The sequence below is a fragment of the Amblyomma americanum genome, chromosome 3 (assembly GCF_052857255.1).
Source record: "Amblyomma americanum isolate KBUSLIRL-KWMA chromosome 3, ASM5285725v1, whole genome shotgun sequence".
Lineage (NCBI taxonomy): Eukaryota > Metazoa > Arthropoda > Arachnida > Ixodida > Ixodidae > Amblyomma > Amblyomma americanum.
Genome location: NC_135499.1, coordinates 187,410,789 through 187,436,009, shown reverse-complemented (window position 1 = coordinate 187,436,009; position 25,221 = coordinate 187,410,789). Strand labels below are relative to the sequence as shown.

Sequence of the window (25,221 nt, the reverse complement as noted above, 5' to 3'; positions counted from 1 at the left end):
TTGATTGATGCATTGAGGCTCACTGCGACATCTTTAATCTTGCGTCCGAGATTGCGCTTCATTCGAGCTGCTAGACTATAACGAGAAATGATTTGGTTTTTGGTTTTATGGGGGTTAAACGTCCCAAAGCGACTCCGGCTATGAGGGACGCAGTAGTGAAGGTCTCCGGAAATTTCGACCACCTGGGGTTCTTTAACGTGCACTGACATCGCACAGTACACGGGCCTCTAGAATTTCGCCTCCACCGGAATTCGACCGCCGCGGCCGGGATCGAACCCGCGTCTTTCGGACCGGCAGCCGAGCGCCGTAACCACTCAGCCACCGCGGCGGCTAACGAGAAATGAGCAGTAGGGGATTAATCACGCCACTGAGCCATTGGGGCAAACAGTTAGGCCTTGTGAAGACTAACTGTGGCTGACGTTTCTCCAAAGAAGGTCGCCTTTTGAGGGACTGGTGCTTTCGGCAACGCAGTTCACCTCCACAGGGCTGAGCGCTGTAGTCGCACGAGTCCTTTGTGGCTTTTAATTCCTTCGATTACGAGAGACTGTTCAGCACTTGTGCGAAGAGCAACGGCGTCTTTCCGCGCAGGCCCTGCTGGAGACAGAGCCCAAGCTCGCCCAGTTCAGCGTCGGTCAGGCGGAAGTGAGCCGCGCGCCGTCGAGTGGCGGGCCTTCCCACAACGCCGCTTCCGACAGTCGGCGAATGACGGCAGCTTCCGCCGTTGCTACTGGTGAGCATTTTTGGGACAGAAGCCGGGTCTGCAGTTAGCCTGCCTGAAATGAAAGCGTACCGGCGGCGGAGCATTAAGGCCAGTTGACGGAACCAATGGCAGGTACAACTGTAAAGCTTAAGTCATATTTTAAGAAAGACTTAAAAGGCCATACACTGGCGGTTATTTGCTATACCTGTGGCCTATGCCGCTTCATTTAAAAGAAATTATATTGGAGCTGCTTAGTTCATCGAACTGCGTTCGAAGTGTCTTTATCGCGCACGCTGTAGTAGAGAGGACTGCAGTTTTAGCCCAGGCATTTACATTTTGAATGTGTATCTTGAGGCCGTTGATGCTGTCGCAGGATCAAGTGTTAGCGTGTTTCTTTTCAAGGATGTGAGATGCTTAAGAAATGCTCTATTCGGGAAATTTTTTCACGGAATTTTATAAGTAAAACTTAAAGAAAAGAGAATATAGCTTTCCAGGAAATTTTAGAAACTGAGATATTTTAGTATTTTTCCCGACTTGCTGGATATTCTAAACTCTTGGAGGAAAAAAGGGTTAGAAACAGGGGCATTTGTGTCTGACTAAGAGAATTTTCGGTTACGACACGAAACATCACTCATGATGATTTCCCCGTTTGCTTGGCTCATGTTTTCGTTGTGCTAACTTAAAGAGGCAGTCTATAGCTTTGGCGTACTCTTGTCGATCTTTGTCGACGGCCACAACAGCGAGGGCAGGACCCTTGGTTCTGACAGGATTTTTATTTTAAATTGGCAAACATAGCCAAACCAGAACTGGTCGCGCGGGCTCTGTTGGAACTCTGCGACTCTGCAAATAGTCGGCCAACGTCGCCTGGAGCTGATATACTGAGCGCAGTACAGAACATCATTTTTTTTATTTTTGCCGGAAGAAACTTCAGACGCCTTAATTTTTTTTCGGCAAGTTGCCAGCGTATCTTGTATGCTTTATTAACCACGCTTTCTCGTAATCTGTTCTAATGTTTTCAGAAAGGCAGACTGCCACTATGCTGCCATTGGCGCTGCCGTCAGCAGCGCAGGTGCCAGAAAAAAGCGGTTGCTACTTTCTGTGGCAAATCGTCAGTTGGCTTTTGTCGACATTATTTTTAAAACCACCTTAGGGCTCTCAAATATAATTTTAATATATCCCATGCAAATTGGTTAAGCCCATGCTCATTATTGCCACTATATGCAGCTCAGTTGGCGCTGCAGTCGTCGTGTCCATATAGTTGCATAGAGTTACTAAACTAACTGCACATCGTTCCTCCTACGCCAGAGTTCGCAAATGATGTCGACTACGATGAAGCAAGACTTGCACATGAAAGATTTAGGTTTAAACTGTTCTTCCGGGCTTCTCAGTGCCACAGTCGGGTGTTCGTTTATTCGGGCAAGGGTCTTTCGATTGGCGCAAGAAAGATATAATCGATTAAAGTCAGTAGACTGCCAGTTTAAGCCTACATTGCGTGGCTAATTGTTTTTACCCCAGGGCCTCTCTCACTGCCAAAGGCGTTTAAAATTCCAGAAATGTCGAGAGCCACAGCTCGTGGCTGGGCAACTGTTTCGATCTCTGAGAATCCCTACAGAAAGCGGCCATCCCCATCGTGTGGCTCACACAGTTGCTTGTCTGGTTGTGGCGGCCGGTGCGACCGAGTCTCGTCACTCTGCGCGCCGGTGATGTCCGGGGCGCCGCCGGGCGGCTCTTCTTCGGGGCCCGGGTCGGATAAGTCCGCGGACAGGTCGGCGGTGGACAAGGCCTCCGACAGGTCCACCCAGAGCAGAGCGGGTCGCGGCGCCGACAGTTCCTTGATCTCCCCGTCGACCAGCAAATCGTCAAAGTCGTCTCCGTCGGCCAGCAAGGGAAGCCGTCGAGAACCGCTCGGAGCCGCTGCCTCCACTGACCCCTACGATGGTTAGAACTCCTCTTCACAAAAACAGCACCGTTCCCTGCCTGTTTCGGTCAGCCAGCCCTGCAGGTCGTCTTATGCCGACATTTACGCGACTTGAAATCTACATTTCCCCTGGAGTTGCGCCTCCAGGAGCGTTTGCCCCTCTTACCTTCACCGTCGGCCGTAGCAACCCGTCTCCCCAAAGCTGCCCTGCAGTATTACGTCATGATGATGCGAGCCGTAAGGGCCTTATTTTTCTGCGCTGTTTGTGAACGCCACGTAAGAGCGCGTAACTTGGCTGGGATGCTCGCGGAGGCGCAGTCTACCCGTCAAGCTAAAGGACAGGGGGTAGCTTAAGGCGCTCTTAACTTCACTTCTGTGTTTGCAGCGTTCTCGGGCAGGCATCGTGCGACCAGGTACAGTATTCGCAAGCATGTCGACGCCCGGGCGTGTTCTAAGCTAGGCCTTTCATGTAATGCTGTTATTTCTGCATTTTAATACCAAGTGCCATACCTGAATTTCTGTTTTGCTCTCTTTAGTGGCGAGAAAGCTTTTTCATCACTGCACTTCAAAAGAAAGGCATTTTGTAAGAAATGGCTGCGATTTTCGGATGAGAAGATTTGTTTTTGTTGACGGGCATTCTTTGTTGGTGCAGCATAGTTGTTGCTCTTACACGAAGCTATCGCAATCTCACGCACCCCGTGGAGAACACAAGACAAGGCCTTTCCTTTAATCGATGGCGAATGTGCAACTTGGTTGTAATGCGAGCATCTTTCTTCTGGTACTAAATCATACTGAAAGCCTGAAAGATAGCCACCTGAATGTTGCGGTCAGCGCCGCTGCATCGTATGGCACTTCCAGCTTTCTGAAAGTCGGGGTTGTGATGCAGTTGGTTGCTTCTGTTTTAAAAACGCATACCAATGGAGTTGTAACGTTAGACAGGTGATGAATGCGAGGATCAGAGAAACCTGAATGCGCATCTGATATTCTTCTCTACGCTTTTTCAGTTGCTTGCGAACAAGAGGAAGATGATGATTGTGAGTAACTATTTATGAATTGCAAGAAAAGTGTCAGAGTATTTTTGTCAAAAACTTTTCCTATGCGTTTGATTTTGCAATCGCTTTACGAATTGTCAAGGTAGTTGTCTCGCGTTTTTCGCGTGTTTTTCGCTGCTCTCAGTGCCTGCTAAGGGGGCCAATTACACCTCAAGCCGTGTTTGAACGGCTTTTTCTTTGGCTCCTTTTTCACTGCCTAGTGAGAAGTATGAGATAAATTGACTAATGTATGTTAAAATTCAACAAACACATCTTCTGTTTACCTGTCATCTGGTGTACGCCAAGAGTCGGTTCTTGGTCTTTTACTATTTCTACTATACATCATTGACTTACCTCAAAACGTCACTTTACACATACGCCTTTATTCGGACGACTGTGTTATGTATCGCGTGATTAACACACCAGAATATCATCTTGAACTAAATTCCTCATTTGACAGCTTCTGTACCTGGTGCAACACTTGGCAAATGAAACTAAAGTTTACTAAAACTGTGATAATGTCATTTTCTAACAGTGTCTCTCCTTCACTGATCAATTAAACTTTTAACGACTTATCCTTGCACAGTGTTTCGGAATACAACTATCTTGCGTCTTATTTACGGCTAACATGTCCTGGTCAAAACACATTAATTTCATTTGCACTAAAGCAATCAGTAAGCTCGAGTATTTGAGGCGCAATTTCAACAATTCTCCTGTCTGGAACCCTCATAAGCAGTGCGACATTAACTCCATTGAGAGCATACAACGAAAATCTATTAGGTTCATATATCGTCGCTATGATAACCATTTTTCATCACCTCGTGCCTTATGTTCTCCGAACCTAACCCCTTTATCCGTACGCCGTCACATTGAGTCATTGAAGTTTCTGCATGGCATCGCCAATTTTTCTTATCGTGTCTGACATCCCATATATATTCCTTCATATATTCCTCGGTCAAGTAGGAGTCACCATAGCCTTAATATTAAGCCTTACTTTGCTCGATGTAATAAATTTAAATACAGCTTTTTCCGACGTACTATTGAATTCTGGAACTTGATTCCCGGAACAATTAGGTCACTGCCAATAAACGATTTCCTGTTAAAAGTTAACTACACCTGAATTTATGCACTTTCTTGCAGTTGCATTGTATTGACTCATTCTCATTTCTGTACTGTATCTCAGTGTTGCTCTTATTTTGAGTTTCATTTGTGTCACCTGCCTTATTTCTCGTGAATTTTTAAATGTTATTGTTTACTTTGTATGACTTCTTTTTGTCTAACCCACTCCTGCAATAGCCCCATAAAGGGGCTGAAGTATGTGTAATAAAATAAATAAATAAATAAGTAAATAAATAATAAAAAATAAATAAACAATAAAATAAATAATAAATAAATAAACGTACAAATAAATAAATAAATAAATAAATAAATAAATGAAGCCGCACAGGAAAAAAGAGCCCAGTCATAAAAAAAGTCGGCAGCGACACATAACACCGCTTACTTGTGAGAAGGCGTAAGCCCGCCCGCTCACTTTGTGAATGCAGTCGCCGCGCGCAGCGGCGTGATGTAACCCGATGCCACGCAGCTGGCAATTCTACCTCTGCATGGCTATCGTAGAAGCCGCCGCGGCGCTCCCCCTTGATTGGAAAACAGCCCTAGTAACCTTCATCCCCCAGGCGGGAAAGGAAATCAACACAGACAACTTGAGGCCTATCTCGCTCACCTCATGTGTGGGCAAACTGATGGAGACCATGGTGCGGGATAGGCTCGCCGAATACTTGGAACAACAAAACACATTTCCAGACACTATGTTCGGCTTTCGCCCACATAAGTCGGCACAGGACGTACTCCTCCAACTCAACAGAGACATAATACAACCAGTCGAACACCCACATAGTGACAACTTCGTCTTGGCCTTGGACTTGAAAGGAGCCTTCGACAACATCAAACACAGCGTCATACTGACACACCTCATTGAGACCAACTGTGGCCGCAACACTTTCAACTATATTAAAGACTTCCTGACCGATCGAGCCACACTAATCAGAATCCAAGAGGCAGAATTTGGTCCGTATCAAATGGATAGGCGGTGGACACCACAAGGCGCGGTGCTATCTTTAATTTGGCGATGCTCCATATTCCGGACCACTTGAATGGTATCGAAGGCATACGGCATGCGCTGTCTGCCGATGATATCACGATCTGGTCCACAGAGGGAAACTTGCGCATGGAGGAATGCCTGCAAACAGCCGCTCACGTAGTGACTCGCTACGCAGAGCACGGTGGTCTCCAATGCGCACCCAACAAGTCTGAATTTGTGCATCTTAGGGCATCCCCTAAGGACACCACCCAAATACATTTCTCCGGATCATGTGGCCCCATACATGAGGCCAAAGAGATTCGAATACTCGGGCTCTTCATCCAGAACCAAAGAAGAGCAGACACAACATTTCCCAAACTCCGCAAAGTTGGAGACCAGGTGGGCCGTATGGTCCGCCGCGTCTCCAATAAGAGAGCGGGTTTGCGAAGCAGGGATGCCGTGCGGCTGGCCCATGCTTTCGTAATCAGCCGAATACTCTATTCAGTCCCATATCTGCACTTGCGGAAGCACGACGAAGGCAAAGTTGAGGTAATACTCCGCAAAATGATGAAGAGGGCACTTGACCTTCCTGTCTCCACCTCCATTGTGAGACTTCTTGCATTGGGAGTGGTGAACACTTTTCAGGAGCTCAAGGAAGTCCACCGCACAAATCAATACACGAGGCTAGCCCAAACGAGGTCGGGTCGGCACATGATAGCCCGGCTTCACATCCAACACGATTTTCACATTCAGGAGCGGGTCCGAGTGCCCGAACTCTGGAGACGCGTCGTCAGATTTCGACCCCTCCCCACTAAGATGGACAAGGAGGATCATAGTGGTCGTCGTCAGGCTAAGGCGGAAGTCTTGGCGAACCACTATGGCAACAAACATGGTGTCTTTTACGTAGATGCAGGTGGGCCGAACCGCGGTGGGTGGGTACACGGCCGCTGTCCTATACATCAAGAAATGCAGGTGGATGGGCTCTCCTTTCGAGCCCCAGGCACAAAAGCTGAAGAGGTTGCCATCGCCCTAACTGCTTCCGATTCAAAATCCAAACACATCATAACAGACTCGCGTTCGACCCACCGCGGTGGCTCAGTGGTTAGGGCGCTCGGCTACTGATCCGGAGTTCCCGGGTTCGAACCCGACCGCACCGCGGCGGTTGCGTTTTTATGGAGGAAAAACACCAAGGCGCCCCTGTGCTGTGCGATGTGAGTGCACGTTAAAGATCCCCAGGTGGTCGAAATTATTCCGGAGCCCTCCATTACGGCACCTCTTTCTTCCTTTCTTCTTTCACTCCCTCCTTTCTCCCTTCCCTTTCGGCGCGGTTCAGGTGTCCGCCGATATATGAGACAGATATTGCGCCATTTCCTTTCTCCAAAAACCAATTATTATTATTATTTTATGTCACAATTATGACACTGGCTGGATAACTCCACTAGCTGAATGAGGTTAAGGAACTGCAGCCGTGGTACCAATCCTACTCCCCGCTGCATAGTTTGGACTCCAGGCCATCACGGCCTAGCAGGAAACGAAGCTGCAGACGCGGCGGCCCGAGCACTCATTCATCGGGCGTTCCCATTGGCTCCTGAGCACCTGGAACCTGAAGGTGGCTGCTTACTCCTTCAAATATATCACATCCTATTATAAGGATATGCATCGCCTGTACCCATCCCCTGCAAAGGGACTGGGAAAACAAACGAACGCGTTCTGCTCCGATTATTCACGAATACAATGCTGTGCCCGGCAGTACTAAAACACTTCCATCCCGCGTTCACTGGCAGGTGTAAACACCGTGGGGAGGTGGCCAACACATACCACATGGTTTGGGCTTGCCAGCGCAACTCAGCTCTCTCCACCCACCCCAACCCTACCAGAGAGGAATGGGAGGCGGCCCTGCTTGGCTGCTCGGACCTTCAGGCCCAAAAGGCGTTGGTTCAGGCCCAAAAGGCGTTGGGCTAGGCTGGCGGCTTCGACCAATGGGGTCCCGGAATTAGGACTCCACCCATTGCGGGGCTCTTTAAAGAGCCTCACGTCCTTTTTTTTATTCAAAAAAGGCTTTTCGCCACCACAACCGACGCCGTCACACCCCTTCTGATGTGCGCACTAACTTCGTGAAGGCAGTCGGCGCCATGCCACGGGCCGCGCTCCTCCTCAAAGGTATGACGGAATAATTACTGAGTTAATGACCCCATATGCAGTTTCGGTCCTTCTCTACTTAACATTAATAGGTCTCTGGGAGTCCCCATACCACCCCTGGCGCAATGATGCAGCTTTTAAGCGATACGGCACTGTCCGGGGATGGCAGGCGGTGCCACCGGTGGGACTTGCGCGATTCAGTTGTTCCTAGCAACCTCGCGAGACCAATGGATAATTTAACTCCGACTTGCCAGGTTGCATGAGGACGCCATCGTTTATGGGTGTCATAGAGGGTCACCCCCCCCCCCCCCCCAGCACACACAAGCACGCACACAAATATCAACCTCTTCACTCAGCTTCATTATAGAACTCGGAACTTATATTAGGGTCTATGCGCTCTGATCAGTGAAATCGCTTGCATCCATCCCTGACTCGTTATGGCAACACATTGTTTCGAACTGAACATTTCGCGTCGACTGGCTCGCAGAGGCTAAAACATGCTCGCCTTGATCGGTAGCAAAGCGTGAACGCAGCTCGGGCCTGGTCCTTGCATGTCGGAACTGACGCGTCTTGCTTGGGTCGTGCGCCTGTCGCAGTGTGCAACGTGGAAAGCCAGAAGGGCGTGTTCTCGCACCTGCTGTCGCAAGTCCACTTCGGCATGGACCTGACTAAGGTGACCTTGCCGACATTCATCTTGGAGAAGCGCTCCCTACTGGAGATGTACGCGGACTTCTTCGCCCATCCGGATCTGTTCGTCAGGTGAGTCATCTGAAGGCAAATAGCGCGCGCACGTGGCCAGCGGCACGTTTCACTGTGTGACAAGGAAATTGAAAATGAAAATTGGTTTTGGGGGAAAGAAAATGGTGCAGTATCTCTCTCGCATCTCGGCTGACACATGAACCGCGCCATAAGGGAAGGGATAAGGGAGGGTCTGAGAGAAGAAAGGAAGAAAGAGGTGCCGTAGTGGAGGGCTTCATAATAATAATAATTTTGTATTGGGGGAAAGGAAATGGCGCAGTATCTGTCTCATATATCGTTGGACACCTGAACCGCGCCGTAAGGAAAGGGATAAAAGAGGGAGTGAAAGAAGAAAGGAAGAGAGAGGTGCCGTAGTGGAGGGCTCCGGAATAATTTCGACCACCTGGGGATCTTTAACGTGCGCTGACATCGCACAGCACACGGGCGCCTTAGTGTTTTTCCTCCATAAAAACGCAGCTGCCGCGGTCGGGTTCGAACCCGGGAACTCGGGATCAGTAGTCGAGCGCTCTAACCACTGAGCCACCGCGGCGGATGGAGGGCTTCGGAATAATTTCGACCACCTGTGGAATAATTTTGACCACCTGTGGATCTTTATTGTGCACTGGCATCGCACAGAACACGGGCGCCTTTCGTGTTTCGCCTGCATCGAAACGCGGCCGCCGCGATCGGGTTCGAACCCCGGTACTTCGGATCAGTATAGACGAGCGCTCTAACCACTGAACCACATGTCCAACATTCTCTGACAAAAAATTTGAATATTGAAATATTTTAAGATACTGTTATGGAAATACTAAAGGTAATATTCTATTATTCTGATGTGTACCAAAATCTCGTCGAGCATCGATCGCATCGGGAAGTTAAGAGTGCCATAGAAAGCCAATGGGGAACGCTTTTGGCGATAGTAAAAAATTTAAAAGGCTGCCGTCGGGTGGTCGGCGGATATACGGATTGTTATGCTGAAATCTTAGATTATATGAAAAAAATTGCGTTCGTAAACTGTTTCCCGCTAAAACATGCTTTTGTCCCGAAATGTTGGGCATGATGAAAACGATGCCGAAAAGGGATAGTTAAATGCCATAAGGAACAGAGGAATGGTGTCCTTGTGCATTGATCTTTGGCATGATCGAGCTCGAGTGCTTCTGTGGTTACCCAGGACAAAAAATTTTGTCCTTTGAAAATAATGGCATAGCGGTTAAAATCAGTTGTACAGTTCTCATCATGGGCGCTATTCTTACTTTTGTACGTCTTGCAATGCTTGGCCAGACTACCAGAAACTGGTTTTTTGGTAACATTATTTTCATGTCCCTCAAGTCTGATGTTTATGCAGCTACCTGTTCGACTGATGTACTACTTCTCGCACGACGTACTGAACAGGATGGGTCTACCCACGCCTATAGGGTGACGAGGGTTGTTCGCTTTTCAACCGACCGCAGAAAGTTTGTTCGGAGCCGAAAAGACAACATCCCCACTTGCGCGTGGCACGGCTGACATTGTGAATGTAGGGCGGTACAACTTTTTTCGCTAGCTGCTGTGTGCCCTTGCTGGATCCAGCAACGAGCGAAGGTGGTCTGTTTGCGCTGCCGCCTGTTCGAATTCTGCCGAAGATAATTTCTTGCTGGAAATCATTCGGACGGAACCATTCAGGATATTTCGGATTATTAATGCGAAAGAATTTCTTGGCTCTTGAGCGACGTCACTGGTAGCTGTGGACGGAAGTTGTGGACAGAGCGTATCCTCACGAACCGAATAAAAATGCAGTCGTAGCGCCATCGTGCGTCACCCACTGAAACACTCCCCTCGCAATGTACCGCGGTGGTCCAGCAAATGGCGCGCGCGAGATGACGGAGGCAAGTGGCGGACGCGTATGAGGGAGAAGGACCTGCCATAAGATAGAATGGTTTCGCATTACTGCACCTAAGCAGACTGAAGTGCGCCCCTGGAATTTCTCTGTGTTCTGCTTCAGGTTCGGGTGATGTTTGCCTTAATTGCCGCGAGTTGCATTCCGCGCTTAAAGGCGCCGTCCTCGGTGCATTACTGGTTCGGCTGCTGAGTACCAGGCGGTGGGATATAATTGTGGGCACGGTGGCCGCCGACTGGCCGCTTCAGATGGAGGTGATATGCAAAACGCGCCCGTGTGCGCTACGGTGTCATTGTAAGAAGCCGAAATTAATCTGGAGTCCAGCAATGCACGCTGCAGAGCCCATGTGCCTCTTCGTGACGATAAAGTCCGCATACGCAATGATATAAGGGCAGTCTGAGGCTAGAAGGCTTTATTAAAGCTCACTTGCCAAACGTCACTCCGTACTGCAGTGAATGCTTCTTAACTAGTGCCTGAGTTGCTGTGCAATCAAATACGAGCAGCTAAGTTTCCCGACTACGACTCCCCACGCATGGCTAAAGATGGTGTGTGATATCTTGTGTCACTATGTGATGTGCGCAGCATCGTTGACCGCCGGGACGCAAAAGAGCGCATGGTGGAGGTGGTGCGCTGGTACCTGTCCGCCTTCCACGCCGGCCGGAAGGGCTCCTTGGCCAAGAAGCCGTACAATCCGATCCTGGGCGAGATCTTCCGCTGCTACTGGAGGATCGGCGACAAACCGGGCGTCAGTGCGCTCTTTCGCGGTCGTGCACTGCGGCGCATACAACTATGAAACTTTCGCAAGATAGATGCGCATTAGTTGTGAATCGGGGTGCTTTGTTTATTTAAAACAGCAGGCATCTTCCTCAAAATCACTGCATATTCTTGGCCGTCAGCTTAAGTAGGTTTACCTCCGTCATACTGCTCACGCGCTTGAAGTCACCCTCTCTGCGAAATGCATGACGCAAGAATCTGCAAGCAATATGTTTATGGCCCTGTTTCGGTGGAGGCGACTTTCAAGGCTCGCATGCACTGTGCGATGTCAGTGCGAATCAAAGAATTGGGTCCAAATTATTCTGGAGCTGACCACTATAGCGTCCCTCACAGTTCCTGTCGCTTTGAAAGGTGAAGCCCCATCAACCAAACTACTACTACTACTACTACACAAGATACTTTTCATTTCACAAGGTGGAGTCAAAGACCCATTTCCCAAGCATTTCGCCCTAAAGAAGCCGAGCACCAGGCAGGGAAAAGCTTGTACCCATTGTATCACCGGTGGGTAAACGGCGGCACTGGGGATCGAATCCCGCACCGCCCGCGTGCGAGGCGCGGATGCTCAAACCACTAGGCCGCCGCTGCGGTATACTACTACCACTACAACTACTACTACCACTACTACTACTACTACTACTACTACTACTACTACTACTACTACTACTACTTCTACTACTTCTACTACTACTACTACCACTACCACTACTACAGCTATTGCAGCTATTACTAGTACCAATACTGCTATTTCTACTATTACTATTATTGGTGCTGTTGCTATTATTACTGCTTGTACTTTTAGTGCTACAGATACTGTTACCACTACTACTGTTGCTGCTGCTACTACATTTAGCGCGGTAGCGTTACAGGCCCCGTTACGCAGAAAATCTGGCGTCGGCGTTGGCAGCGTCGTGAGCGAAAAAATCACCGGCATGACTTTAGCAGGTGGTGCCCAGGAAGCAACCTAGGAGGCAGGTGGGCCACTTAGGTCACGTGACCTCGCGGCGTCATCACAACCTGCCCACCGGGTAGTGAGCAACTGCCCACTTAAAGCAGGCAGCAGCTACATTAATGATTAGTCGCTGGGGAAGGCACCCTGGGTGGCAGAAGTACCCACCGCTAGGAGCACCTGCCAATGCAGAGTGAGGGCTGAGTCATGTTGAACTGTACGACGAAACAGCGCTGACGGACGGGACGGAAGAGGAGACCGACACATGCGCTGGTGTCTGTCTCCTCTTCCGTCCCGTCCGTCGGCGCTGTTTCGTCGTACCGTTCAATGCAGGGTAGTGGCGCATCGCTTAACCGCTGCACCATTGCTCCAGGAGGGGTAATCTATGAATGAAAAGTAGGGAATGATCTGCTGCATACATGGCAATTAACCCATTACGCTATTGTGTCATGCCCTTCTAGTGAAGCTTTAATGTCCCCTCCAACTTTTCCTGCCACTGTCTCCTACTACTACTGCTTGTTACTGCTGAGGTCACCACCATTACTACTACAACTGCTGCTAGAAGAATAGCACAGACCAGTAGATGGCGTGTTCCACGGTGTGCCATGATTGTCTAAAATGCAGGGAGCTTTATCAGACACACCGGGTAAACGCAGGCACCAGTTGCCGACGGGCCAGTGCCCTGGGCTACCACGAACGATCTGGCCTTCATCGCTGAGCAAGTGTCCCACCATCCACCGGGTAGGTCTCTCATGTATGCCAGCGTTTACAAATTCATCGAAGAATAAAGGCGTGCGCATCCTTAAACATTTGCAGTGCCCCTTCGCTAATGCTATTTTCCGGGCTCCGACAGACGATCTTTAAGGACACTAATCGCTGAGACGTAACGAGAAACTGTCCAGATTGCTCGATCCTGTATACAGTGGCTTTGCTAGAACCACCCATGAAAACATTTCGATCAGCGCGCAGTTTCTCCTTGCGCGCTCCTATGCGCTATGGAAGCAACAAGTGAGCTAGAGACCACACGCTGACAAAAGTACGACACCGCAAACAAATGATCCGGAGTTCCCGGGTTCGAACCCGACCGCGGCGGCTGCGTTTTTATGGAGGAAAAACGCTAAGGCGCCCGTGTGCTGTGCGATGTCAGTGCACGCTAAAGATCCCCACGTGGTCGAAATTATTCCGTAGCCCTCCACTACGGCACCTCTTTCTTCTTTTCTTCTTTCACTCCGTCCTTTATCCCTTCCCTTACGGCGCGGTTCAGGTGTCCGCCGATATATGAGACAGATACTGCGCAGTTTCCTTTCCCCCCAAACTAGTAATAATTATTATTAAACAAGTGCTGCCCCGGTCGCGCGGACACATTTCCTTGAACAATGCCATTTTCATCGCAGTACATGGTATTAGGACGCTTCATATTGATCTATGAACAATTATACGCGCTCGTACATTTTTTTTCATTCTTTTGTAAAAAGACTTGTGCAAAGTAGTGATGTGTGCATGTATGCAAAAGTACTGACTCACGCCACTCTGCCTAAAGGCTGTTCCGCCGTTTGTCTCGTCGGTGGAAAGCAGCGCCGCTTTACAACGTACATAAAGCAATTGGAAGACCGCATTGAATAAAACGGAGAGAGTAAGAGCAAGTGACACGTTTAAAAGATTAAGCATTATGCATTTAGCAATCTATGGGTAATGTATGCTTACATGTGACCACGTGTTGAGATAGACGACAAGGGAACCAATAGCTTCATCGCACAACATCGCTTCGTTATCAAGCGTTTTGTGCCACCGCAATCTCTTAAGTTTTGGTCAGTTGTCGGTCGTTTCAGGCTGACGCTATTACAATAGTCGAGAACCGGTCACAGTACCGAAAGCAGAAATGTACAGCCAGGCTGGAATGAAACGCTAACATCGCTTGTGAATAAAACAAAATATCTTACCTGTGTGCTTCCAGCTGCTGTGTACAACTAGCCTGATTCATGTTTCATATTCATAAGCAAGTCGCAAAAGAATATCTCGCTGCAAAGTAGAAACGTGCAGCATATGCGTGTTCGCGTTTTTTCCGGCCTGACTTCTCTTGGCAAGGCATCAACATTCGACCCTGGATGCCGCAAATATCTTCAAGAATACAGATGTGACTCCAGAATTACGCACTTAAAGACGACTTGTTATTCTCTTCTTGCTCTAAGCTAGCGGTATGAGAAAGCAAGAACTAAAACGGAGACAGCGTCAAGTGTATAAAAACCGTTTCTCGAGCTTCTGCGAAATAGTGAGCGCCTTATTATACACTGTACAAAGGTAGCTTGGAGCGCCATACAATATTCCGCAGTCTTTTAAGGCGGTACAGTTTCCAAGTAGTTTCAGGTAGAATTACCAGTTTCGTCAAATTTCGCCAGCTACGACTCTAGCGGAGTGCAACAATGCTTTTCAGTGAAGGAAGCTTGGTAAAAATAATACCAGTGCTGCACGTTACGCTGTCTGTGTCACCCCACACAAAACAGTGCTTCAAGAAACTTAAATGTATTTATTTCCCGAAAAATGCGACCTATTCCTCGTGCGAACTAATTTTTGATGCTGTTGGACACACAGACACCGAAACTGCAGTCTTACAGCCATGTGTCTTCATCGACTGGTTGTACTGGCGTGAGCATAAACTCATCTACATCGGACATGGCTGTTGAAAAATCTAGGTGAATCAACCATAACATTTAAAGAATTGTGCAGTGCAGTTCTTTTTTTCCCCTGTAACTTGCTATATGAGTCTTTACAGTCCACTCAAGAAGTCAAATCTAATGAAAATGAAATCACTTCATTAATGAGAGGAAGATTAGGGGCTCAGAGGATCCAGCGCGTAAAGAACCAGGGCGGGCTAGTCGTCTAGGTGATCCCAGTGAGTTTAGTTCAGCTTGAGGTGGCGGTGGTTTTCAAGCTCTAGGCAGAAAAGGCTAAGATGGGAACGATAGAGTGGTGCTTGCGCAGCATGTCAGTCTCGTTGAAGCTAATGAGGCAGTATAGTTCGAGAAAGGAGTGGAACAACCATGTTCTGCTCTGACCTCGTTGTTGGCTACCCACATTGGAGCCCAAATTCGACTACGATATTGAAGCAAATATGCGTTTGAACTTGTCCGGACCAGTCCAGTGTGTAAGATTTGGGTGGATGGCTTATGCATCTCAGTATAAAAACCCAACAGGAAGTTTTCTGTCGTCACAACAGATTTCTTGTAGTATGTATGGCTACGAACTTGTAGGAACAACAGAAATGTTCGTAGTAACAGCAAAATTTCTGCAGTATTGTGCTGTCCCATGTAACGACAGAACTACATGCAGAAAATACTGCAGGAGGTGCTGCAGTACTAAAGAAAAAGCGGTTGCTGCGACCGAAATATTTTGTTTCATTTTGGGCATGATTTCGACGGGGAGGGTCCCGCACAAACGGGCTGCGCGTGTGCTGCAGTGTCCGCCTTCTACGCGGAGCACGTGGGCAAAGGGATCTGCTGCAGCGCCTACATCTGGACCAAGTCCAAGTTCCTGGGCATGTCCATTGGCGTGCACAACGTGGGCCAGGGCACCATCCAGTTCTTGCGTCACGACGAGGAGTACACGGTGAACTTCCCCAGCGGCTACGGCCGCTCCATCTTCACCGTGCCCTGGATCGAGCTGGGTGGCACCGTGGACATCAAATGCGAAAAGACCGGCTACAGCTGCACCATCCAGTTCCACACCAAGGTGCACCTGCATTCCGCCTTCACTTCGACTGGCTGTACACAGCCACACGAATAGTCTCTTTCAGCGTAGATGTACACGTGTTGGACATTGCAATTGTTTTTCTTTCGGTTCTGCTCCCTTCTAATGGCCCGACCATAGTGGAGCGTGGTGTATCTCGAGGCGACAAAAATAAGGATGGGGTGAAATCTAAATGAAATGGTTGTGTTATCCTTGCCCTGCATGCACTCTTCCTCTCTGAGATCTGACACCGTGAAGTAAACGAGGGAGGAAGTTAGCTACTTGGCGGGGGTGGGGGGGGGGGGCATATTGGAAACTGACCGATTGGTGGGAGAGGGGTGGGTAACGGGAAAGGCGTGAATAGGCGCACGTTGAAGAGAGACGGTTTCCTTATGTTTAAGTTATGTTTAGTCCCGCGTATTCACTAAGGTGTAATCAGTACTTTTGTTTGGGTGAGTTGGTTCATTTCTTCAAAGTTACGTATCTGCAGGGACAAACGAAGTAACGGAAGCGACATGAACCTGTACAGGCATTGACAAAAGTTTGCGGGACGCGGATACACGAAAAAAAAAAATCCCGCGTTGCCTCGCTAGACAGTCAACTGGTACTTTTCGATAGAATGAAACACGTATGTATTTTTGGACTTTAATGGGTTTTTTTTGCGCGCGAATCCGAATCTCGCAATCTTTTGCCCATGGCTGTACATGTACATGCCGTTTATGTTACTTTGTTTGCCCCTGTCTTCCTTGCGCAAGCACGTAGCTTTGAAGTTAGGTCTACTACGCTGACGCAGATGCTCACTGGATCAGCTCAAGTAAAGGCCCGAACAAACCGAAGGTAACAAGCGAGAGCGTGCTGACGCAGGTCGGTTGGCGCCCCCCATGGCTGTTCTAACTGGAGAACGCGGCAGCACGCATCGACTAGCTCGTTTGCGCATAGTGACATGCTCATAATTCGAGACATTAACTATTACTCACATCGTTCCGCCCCCGGTGCAGCCCATGATTGGCGGCCAGAAGCACCAGCTCACGGCGGAGATTTTCCCTCCTAACGACAAGCGCCCTTTCCTCACGGTGGATGGGGAGTGGAACGGCGTCATGACGGCCAGGAACATCCACGGGGTGAGGAGGCGTTCGCATGGCCCGCTTCATTCGCTGTTTGTGTGCACATTTTAACGCGAGAGTGTCAGTAGCTCCATGTAGGAAAAAAGTGTCCGGAGTGGGCGTAACCAGAATTTCGAGAAGTAAGCGCCGGCTTGTCGCCCCCTGTTGAAGAGAACGCATTGCAACTCTGGATGGCAGAACGGCCAACTGAAACATCCAGCAATACATCCACGTTTTTAAGAATAACAGAACAATGGCTGTCACGCGTGCATCTAGCGATGGGTGCCCGACCATAGTTGGGTTGGCGGACGGTTTGAAGTGGTGCTTCGCGCCCGCGACTTCGGTGCGAGGCGGCTGCCGTGTCTTCTGCTTGCTTCGCTGCCAAAAATGTTGCGGAATTGGATCGTGCCTTCCTTTTAATATGTGGTTAGGTTAATGTTTGGCGTGCAGCTCCCCGGGTGATGTCTCTCCCGTGGAACTCACGTGAAACGCAATTATCATTTGCCTTTTTTTATTAGTGCAAAGTCAAGTTGGGGAAAACGCCTTTACACCAGCGCGTCCCCTACACACGTTTACGTCATGCAGCTAAGCACGAGAAACGCTGCGCGCAACTGCTACAGAAATGCCTTTTCAGTAGGTACTCACAGGAGCACGCTGTCGAGGCTATTTTATTCAACTATTTTAACGAATATTCCCGAATCGGGGCCGAAGAACTACTCCAGCCGGCCGAGCGGGCGTGAGCAAGATGGCGAACCACTTCTGCTTGCTCGACTTCTCAGCCGTGTGTCGTTGCTCCTTCCTCTCCAACATCGCCTCGATGGCTTTCGTCAGGCGGAAGAGCTGAGGGAAAGGCCGCACAAAGGTTATGAGTATCACAACACTGAACAGGGTGGCATCCAGCCTCAAGCACGATCTGACTTGCAGTAGTGGCGCGGCTTCATCCGAACGACATGCACGTCTGTATACGCGGAGGTCGGTGCGATCAGCGAGCTTGGGTGTTGCTGGTAGAACTTCGCAGTCACGTCGCTGACGCGGCGGATAACACGGAGTGTCGGCGCAGTAACGGCGACAAACGGGTGTCCAAACACACACACGGTCGCCTGGCTCGTACGTAACAAGTCGCCATCCGAAGTTGTAGCGGCCAGCGTCTACGTTCTGTTGACAGTGTACTCGCTGTCTGTCCAGTTGCCCTTATTCTTCCACACGCTGAACAAAAACGGCGACGTCGAGGTCAGGATCACTGTCACACTCCGGGCCAACGGGCAACACAGCATGCAGTGTATACAGTAGCAACTGGACGACCGAAGACAAGCTGTAAGGGAGTGAGCGTCTCCTCCAGGGCCGTACTGTAAACGAACGTTACGTATGGGAGAATTTGGTCTCATGTACTATGCTCCACATCAACATACCCGGAGAATATGTCGGCCATGTTTGTGTTGAGTCTTTAAACCAAGCCATTTGTCTGTGGGTGGTATGCTGTCGTACGGCTATGCGCGCTGGGCTTCATACTGAGCACAGCCCGAGGTAAACGGGCCGTGAAAGCAGCTCCACGGAGGTATAGTCATAACCGCAGAGGCACCACGACGCAGGACAATGTGTGTACAAAAAACTCGGTTACTTCGACAGCAGTACCGTCTGCGAGTGGCATTGTCTCAGCGCACCGTGTAAATAGTCCGTCCCGACAGCAATCGAACGTTTTACGCTGGATGACTTCGGGAAAGAGCCAAGTAGGTCCATTCCGTAGGAAAGGGATCTTCGGAGGAGCTATGGGGTGCAGAAATCAGGCGGGTTTTCCACGGCGTTGGCAGTCGTGGAAGGCTTTAACCTAGGTCCATGCTGACGGAAGTAATCTCTGTCAATAGTACCTTTGCCAAATCTATGCTAAGGCACGGCGGTTTCCCAAGAGGCCGGCAGGTGGTTCGTTGTGTCAAGCGCTCAAGATATCCGGTCGCAACTGGGATGGTACGACGAGAAGGAACGCCTATTTGTTGCTGTCAGAGTTGCGCTTGTAGAGGACGCCACATTGCAGAGTGAAAGATTACAGCCCACCACCATTGCAGCCTTCCAGGTACTCGATGAGCACCGCTAACTCCGCGTCCGCCCTTTGAGGCTGCGCCATATCGGTTGCGCTAACACCACCAATTAAAGGGAAATCTCGGGCGATTTCGTGAGAAGCCAGGTGCACGGGCGCGCGTGATAAGCAATGTGCATCTCCCGTCCCGGCTTGTAAACGGAGGCTCCACTTTGACAATCGACAGGTCTTTGAGGCTGTCCAGCCAGCACAACGAGTAGTGGCCACTGACAAAGCGAAAGTCTCTTCCGTAGATGTATAGTCGACACTTGCTGATGGCCCAGAGTAGCGGCCGCAAGACATTCTTTCTCAGTCGTTGAATAGTTGCATTCCTATCGTGAAAGTGTTCGGCTCGCGTAAGCGATAACTCGTGCGGCGCCGTCCTGACACTGTATCAGGGCCGCCCCGAGGCCAACGTTTCTGGCATCAGTGCGCATATCGGTTTCAGTGTCTTCCTCGAAATGGACGCGTACCAGTGCATTTTGTAGGTGGCGGCGAAGCTCCTTGAAACCTTCTTCATGGTCGCTTGCTTCCCCACAAGAAGGGTGTGTCGTCTCTAGTCAGTATAAGAGCCCCAAAACCGTCGAACAGCCTTCTTGTCGGTAGGTCTTGGGAAACCGGAGATGGCAGCGGTCTTGTCGGGATGTGGAAGAACGCCAGGGGCGCTGACATGTCCGAAGGAGCGAAGTTCCTCAAAACCGAAATGGCATTTCTCAGGCTTGATTGTAAGTTGAGCGCATTTGAGCACTTGGAGCACTGTGCGCTGCCTAAGTGTTGGTAGAAGGTAAGAGAGGAAATGACGACATCGTCCAGGCAGACGGGGCACGGCTGCCACTTAAGACGAGATAAAACGGTGTCCATCATGCGCTGGAACGTGGCCGGCGCTAAGCAAAGGCCAAACGCGAACACCTTAAATTCGGCGTAACGAAAGCAGTTTTCTTGCGGTCTCTCTCGTCCACCTCTATCTGCCAGTAACCGATTTTGACATAGGAGGAGGAGAACTACCTGGCATCATGCAGTCTGTCGAGCACGTCCTCAATCCTGGGGAGCGGGTGAACGCCCTTTTCTTATCACGGTGTTCAGTTTCCTGCGGTCCTGTGCGCTCCCTTCTACATTCGTGTTGCAAACAACCTGAACGGTCATCCATAAAACTTAAGATCCACCTTGGCCACCACGCCTCTTTAGCGCCATCAAGCCCCCCCCCCCCCCCCCCCCCCCCTATACACCTCTCCCCCAATCTACATATACATCCATGACTGTTTACTACGACTGCAATCCACCAATTTCATAAGAATAAAATTGGGCGGATTGCCAGAAAATTGGTTGAAAATAAAAGCACACGGCGATGCAGTTCAGAAACGGTTCCACCAGTGGAGGCCCCTGGAATAATTTTGACCAACTGTGGATCTTTAACGTGCACTGACATCGCACAGCACACGGGCGCCTTAGCATTTTGCCTCCCCCCGACCGCGTCGGCAGCGTTTCGATGGAGGCGAAACACATAGGCGCGCGTCAGTGCACGTTAAAGACCCAGGTGGTCGAAATTATTCCGGAGCCGTCTACTACGGCACCTTTTTCTTCATTTCTTCTTTCACTCCCTCCTTGATCCCTTCCCTTACGGCGCGGTTCAGGCGTCAGCAGATATGTGAGAGAGATACCGCGCCATTTCCTTTCCCCAAAAAACAGTTTTCATTTTCATTTCATGCGAATTCGTGGCAGGTGTGCGCTTGACAGCTGCCGCCATCTGTCGATCGATCCTGTCGCAAACTGGGCATGCGCAATAGAAGCTGGTGGTTTGATTTTATCCTGTGGAGCTCGAGCAGGAGAAGGCCGCATGCGCAGAGTGAGTGGCCCTGTGAAAAAATGACCATTGTTAAAGCCGCACTCCCACACCGCCTCAGATGGATGGATTATATACGATGAATGGGCGACTATGCGGTACACATGGCTGCAAGCATGACGCACAGCTGCGAGCGTGATGCACTGTTGCAAGTGTGATGCATTGTCGCGCGTGTCGCACGCCTACTTTCGCTCCCCCCCCCCCCCCCCTCATCAGACCACAATCACCCTTCTCCACAATTCACTCTTCAGCAAATGGCTTTCAGCACAGTAGAGCTTAACCGTGCCGCTAATATGGGTGTGGATGCGTAAACGAAGCAGACTTCCCACACTCCTCCCGCCCAGTGCACGCTCCGGCTTCTCTTTATCTCCTTCAATTACTTTCATTTTCCTTTGAAACTCGTACTCAGCGCCGTCAAAACCCATTTTTCTTTGGTGGCGGTAACCTTCGAAGTAGAAAGATTTTAGTGAGAGCTCCCATCTAAACAATCCGTCGTTCGCGCGCAGACACACACAACGGCAGGCATGCTGGCGCACATGAAACACGGACGAGTGATACCCCGCGGCGCGAGTCTACCCGATGATATTCAACATGTGCTGCCTTTCGTTTCCCCGACAGAATGAAGTTACTTTTATCGACACCACCACGCTGCCCATTACCAAGAAAATCGTTCAGCCAGTCAAGGAGCAGGAGCCAAATGAATCACGCAGGTGAGCGACGGGCGATGTGAGGGTTTCGGTCTCTTCAAAAGGTCTCTTTCGACTGGCCTCGATCGACTTGACGATGCAAAGTCTCCCTGCAGCATACTGCCAACAAAAATAGTAAATGCACCACGAAAATGAATTTAAAGCTTCGGAGGACAGCTTAGAACTGCATTCAGAAGATGACAAGCGCTACAAATGCGTTTTATCATGCTTAGCATCTGCCGCGAGTGTCAACCGTTACTTCTGTGCTTGCTTTCTAGAAATTTATTTGATCTGTTTCCATGATCCATTAACATTTTCTGCCAATATATAGTACAACCTGCGTCACCCTTGCGTATAGAGCGCTCGAGTGGTGTCCTCCCCTGCATAAAAGTCGACACCATATCGTAGCGTCTAGCTTTTAAAGGCTGCGCTTGCCTGGAAGTAGAGCCACATGAAACTGCAAGCAAGTTGGACACAAGCAATTTACCCGCAAACCATGGACTGCTTTCGAATTTCACTTTACTGCGTGGTGCAGGCTGCTCAAGCGTTCTACACAAGGGTTACGCAGACTGTACATGAGTGGTGCCTATGTAGCTCACCATGCGACATGCAGGTTGATGGTTAAGGTGCGGTCGTAATTGGCAGCTCCGAGGTCATCGCGTCGACCTTGACGGAAATGCTCCGTATACTGTCACCACCCGCCGCGGTGGCTCATTGATTACGGCGCTCGGCTGCTGACCCGAAAGACGCGGGTTCGATCCCGGCCGTGGCGGGCGAAATGCTGGAGGCCCGTGTACTGTGCGATGTCAGTGCACGTTGAAGAACCCCAGGTGGTCGAAACTTCCGGAGCCCTTCACTACGGCGTCCCTCATAGCTTGAGTCACTTTGGGACGTTAAACCCCCTGTAAACCATAAACCATACTGTTACCAAAAGCGGTTTGAGGCCAGTATGGCCCAACAGAATGTTTACGAAACCAGGCGCTTTGGTGCCGTTGCGCGTAGGTATCGGGAGGCGATAGGTGTGCAGACTATCGACCCTAAGCGCGCACCCTTCGTCGCGCAGAATGTGGAAAGACGTGACCCTGCATCTGACGCGCAAGGACGTCGACAAGGCCACGGAGCACAAGTCGATTCTCGAGGACCAGCAGCGCAAGGACGCGGCGCAGCGGAAGGAGACCAACACCGCTTGGAAGACCAAGGTGCGAGCAGCCCCCGTTGGTGCACGGCGGTGCAGAAGCCGTGCAAACAAAGCACACGCTTGAGTCGTAAAGGTGTTTGCGTGCACGGCGCACGTACCCAAGCCCTGAACGCTACGAAACAAACACTTCAGTGCTTAAGTAACTCTATTTGCACAACGTGAACGATGGACACGGGACGAATGTCATTGTTTTGAGGAAAATCGGCCAGTGGCCACAGAATGTCGTCTTCCTCCACAACATCCCCGCCGCGGTGGCTCAGTGGCTAGGGCGCTCGACTACTGATCCGGAGTTCCCGGGTTCGAACCCGACCGCGGCGGCTGCGTTTTTATGGAGGAGAAACGCTAAGGCGCCCGTGTGCTGTGCGATGTCAGTGCACGTTAAAGATCCCCAGGTGGCCGAAATTATTCCGGAGCCCTCCACTACAGCACCTCTCTCTTCCTTTCTTCTTTCACTCCCTCCTTTATCCGTTCCCTTACGGCGCGGTTCAGGTGTCCAACGATATATGAGACATACTGCACCATTTCCTTTCCCCCCCAAAAACCAAAAACCAAACCAACCACAACATGTTTTTCAAGGCTCGCTGTGAGCCTAATGTACGGTAATCTGCATCATGTTTAGCTGTCTCCAGCATGCTTCTAGTATTTTTGGTTTTGTCAGTTTTTGTGACGATGTCAGAATGACTCTGAAAAATAATTTTGTGCACTTGCATGCTTTGCAATTACCAGCCGAATATCGTGGCCCCTGGCAGTAACGTGCAATGTTTTTTTTTGTTTTAGTTAAAACAACTCCCGCTCTGCAGAATGTTCAGCGCCTCGCTGTGTCTATACTTTGTCCTTTTTTTTATGGCGTTCTATTTAATTTAACTTTACGTGAAGCGCACTAACTTCTGATGAAGCCAATGTTGGCTTTCCCACACGACATCGGCATCGGGAAGTCTGAAGTGCGGGAAACACGGTGCAGCAACAAAATATCGACGTGGTCTTGAGCGAGCACGAAGCCTTTGCTGCTGCAATGCATCGCTGGAAATGCAGGGAACGCCGCGTGCTGTACACGGCAGACGCGGAGGTCACAACTTTTAAATGCTTGGGGTGTGTCTCGCGTGTACCGCAAGCAAGGGACAACCAGGCTCTTAACACATGTTCCGTACATGGTTTACGATGAGCATGCAACCCTCGCATCTCATGTGACTGAATATGCCCGTCAGCGGTGGGCGTTTCCTGCTCGCATGGAGGCGCAGCGCATGGCCATGTAATGCATCATGTGCACCCGCTGCAACGTGCACCCACGAAATTGGTGCCTTTTGAAGGCATTCAATGAGAGCTTTCGAATGGTGTCACAACCACACACGACCTTTGTTTAACATGACGGATGCGGCAGTTGTTTGATAGCATGTCAGTTTTCTGCGAATACGAATGCACGGGGCACAATTTAAACATTCATGGATAACTGAGTGAGGCAGTGCAGACGGACAAGCAAGAAACAAGGTGAATTCCGACCGCAGAGCGAGAGCAACCCTTTCAGCGAAGTAGCAGTAAGGAGTCTCTCTATACCTATTTTCACCACGGTGAAATGCATCTGAACGAGTAACGGCCAACCGTGCCAATTTTCAGGACCGCAGTTAACGGTTTTTTTTCTTTCTTGGTCGCAGTTGTTTGAGCCGCAGGGAGAAGAGGCATGGGTGTACAAGTTTCCCCTCAACAAGCGAATGGCCAGAAGAGGCGGCGCTTCGAAGAGGGACAGCAAAGACCTCAGCAGCACCACTAACGCGACTTCATGAGCAGGTGCAGCTGGCCCCCACGGCAGCGAACGCTTTGGTGTTCGTCGGTGTGATTCCAATGGCCAAACCAGCACCTTCGTTGCAGTGTGTAGCGTCTGGGGGAAACGGCCACCCCCGACAGCTGCTCTGGGTCCACACAGAACGACTTTAGTACAAGCCTGATGTCGGTGTTGCCTCACAAGACTCCGTGTGTCTCGTGAAATGGCTTGATCCTTTCCTTTCCGCCACCCAGGTCTCTATTTTTACACCAAACACTCCCGGGGACACCCAAGTGTACGGTACTTTCGTATATTGCGAGTATTTGCGCAAAAGCGATGTTGACGGCATCTACAGGCTATGATACTAAATTAGGCTCCTCGTGGGCGCCGCTGCTCGCGCCAGTTCAGCGCCTGCCGCGTTTCCCTTAGCGTGTCTTGATGAATAAATGCACTATGGTCGGGGCCAGGTGGTTCATTTTTGATGCACGTATTTGCGCGAAAAAGACCAGGACAAATGAGAAACATGTACTTAATGTTAACCACATGTAACGGGAACACGTGGTTTTGTGGTTCGTGCATCGAGTACCGGCGCCTCGCATATGCACCCTGACCATACAGTGTGACGAGGCTCAAGACACA

At 50.0% G+C, this 25,221-nt stretch overlaps 1 protein-coding gene and 1 non-coding gene across 2 annotated transcripts; one reads left to right on the top strand and one right to left on the bottom strand.

The window, feature by feature from the left end:
- The first annotated feature begins 605 nt into the window (after window positions 1–605).
- LOC144125645 (oxysterol-binding protein-related protein 9-like) lies at window positions 606–24,806 on the top strand. The gene is made up of 11 exons (XM_077659220.1): window positions 606–730; window positions 2,346–2,638; window positions 3,623–3,652; window positions 8,465–8,627; window positions 11,068–11,230; window positions 12,862–12,946; window positions 15,660–15,931; window positions 16,927–17,049; window positions 21,561–21,652; window positions 22,692–22,827; window positions 24,476–24,806. Exons 2-11 carry the CDS (start codon window positions 2,404–2,406, stop codon window positions 24,602–24,604), a joined length of 1,428 nt encoding a protein of 475 aa, XP_077515346.1. The 5' UTR covers window positions 606–730; window positions 2,346–2,403; the 3' UTR covers window positions 24,605–24,806.
- TRNAS-ACU (transfer RNA serine (anticodon ACU)) lies at window positions 9,085–9,156 on the bottom strand. Its single transcript has one exon. It is a non-coding gene; the product is annotated as a tRNA-Ser (tRNA).
- Window positions 24,807–25,221: the final 415 nt, after the last annotated feature.

Bases quoted from the DNA above. Each gene is read 5' to 3' on its own strand.
- LOC144125645 (XM_077659220.1), top strand. From the start codon at position 2,404: ATGTCCGGGGCGCCGCCGGGCGGCTCTTCTTCGGGGCCCGGGTCGGAT. The intron at 2,639-3,622 runs GTTAGAACTCCT...ACGCTTTTTCAG, and splicing joins CTCCACTGACCCCTACGATG to TTGCTTGCGAACAAGAGGAA. The intron at 12,947-15,659 runs GTAGGTCTCTCA...CGTGTGCTGCAG, and splicing joins AGTGTCCCACCATCCACCGG to TGTCCGCCTTCTACGCGGAG.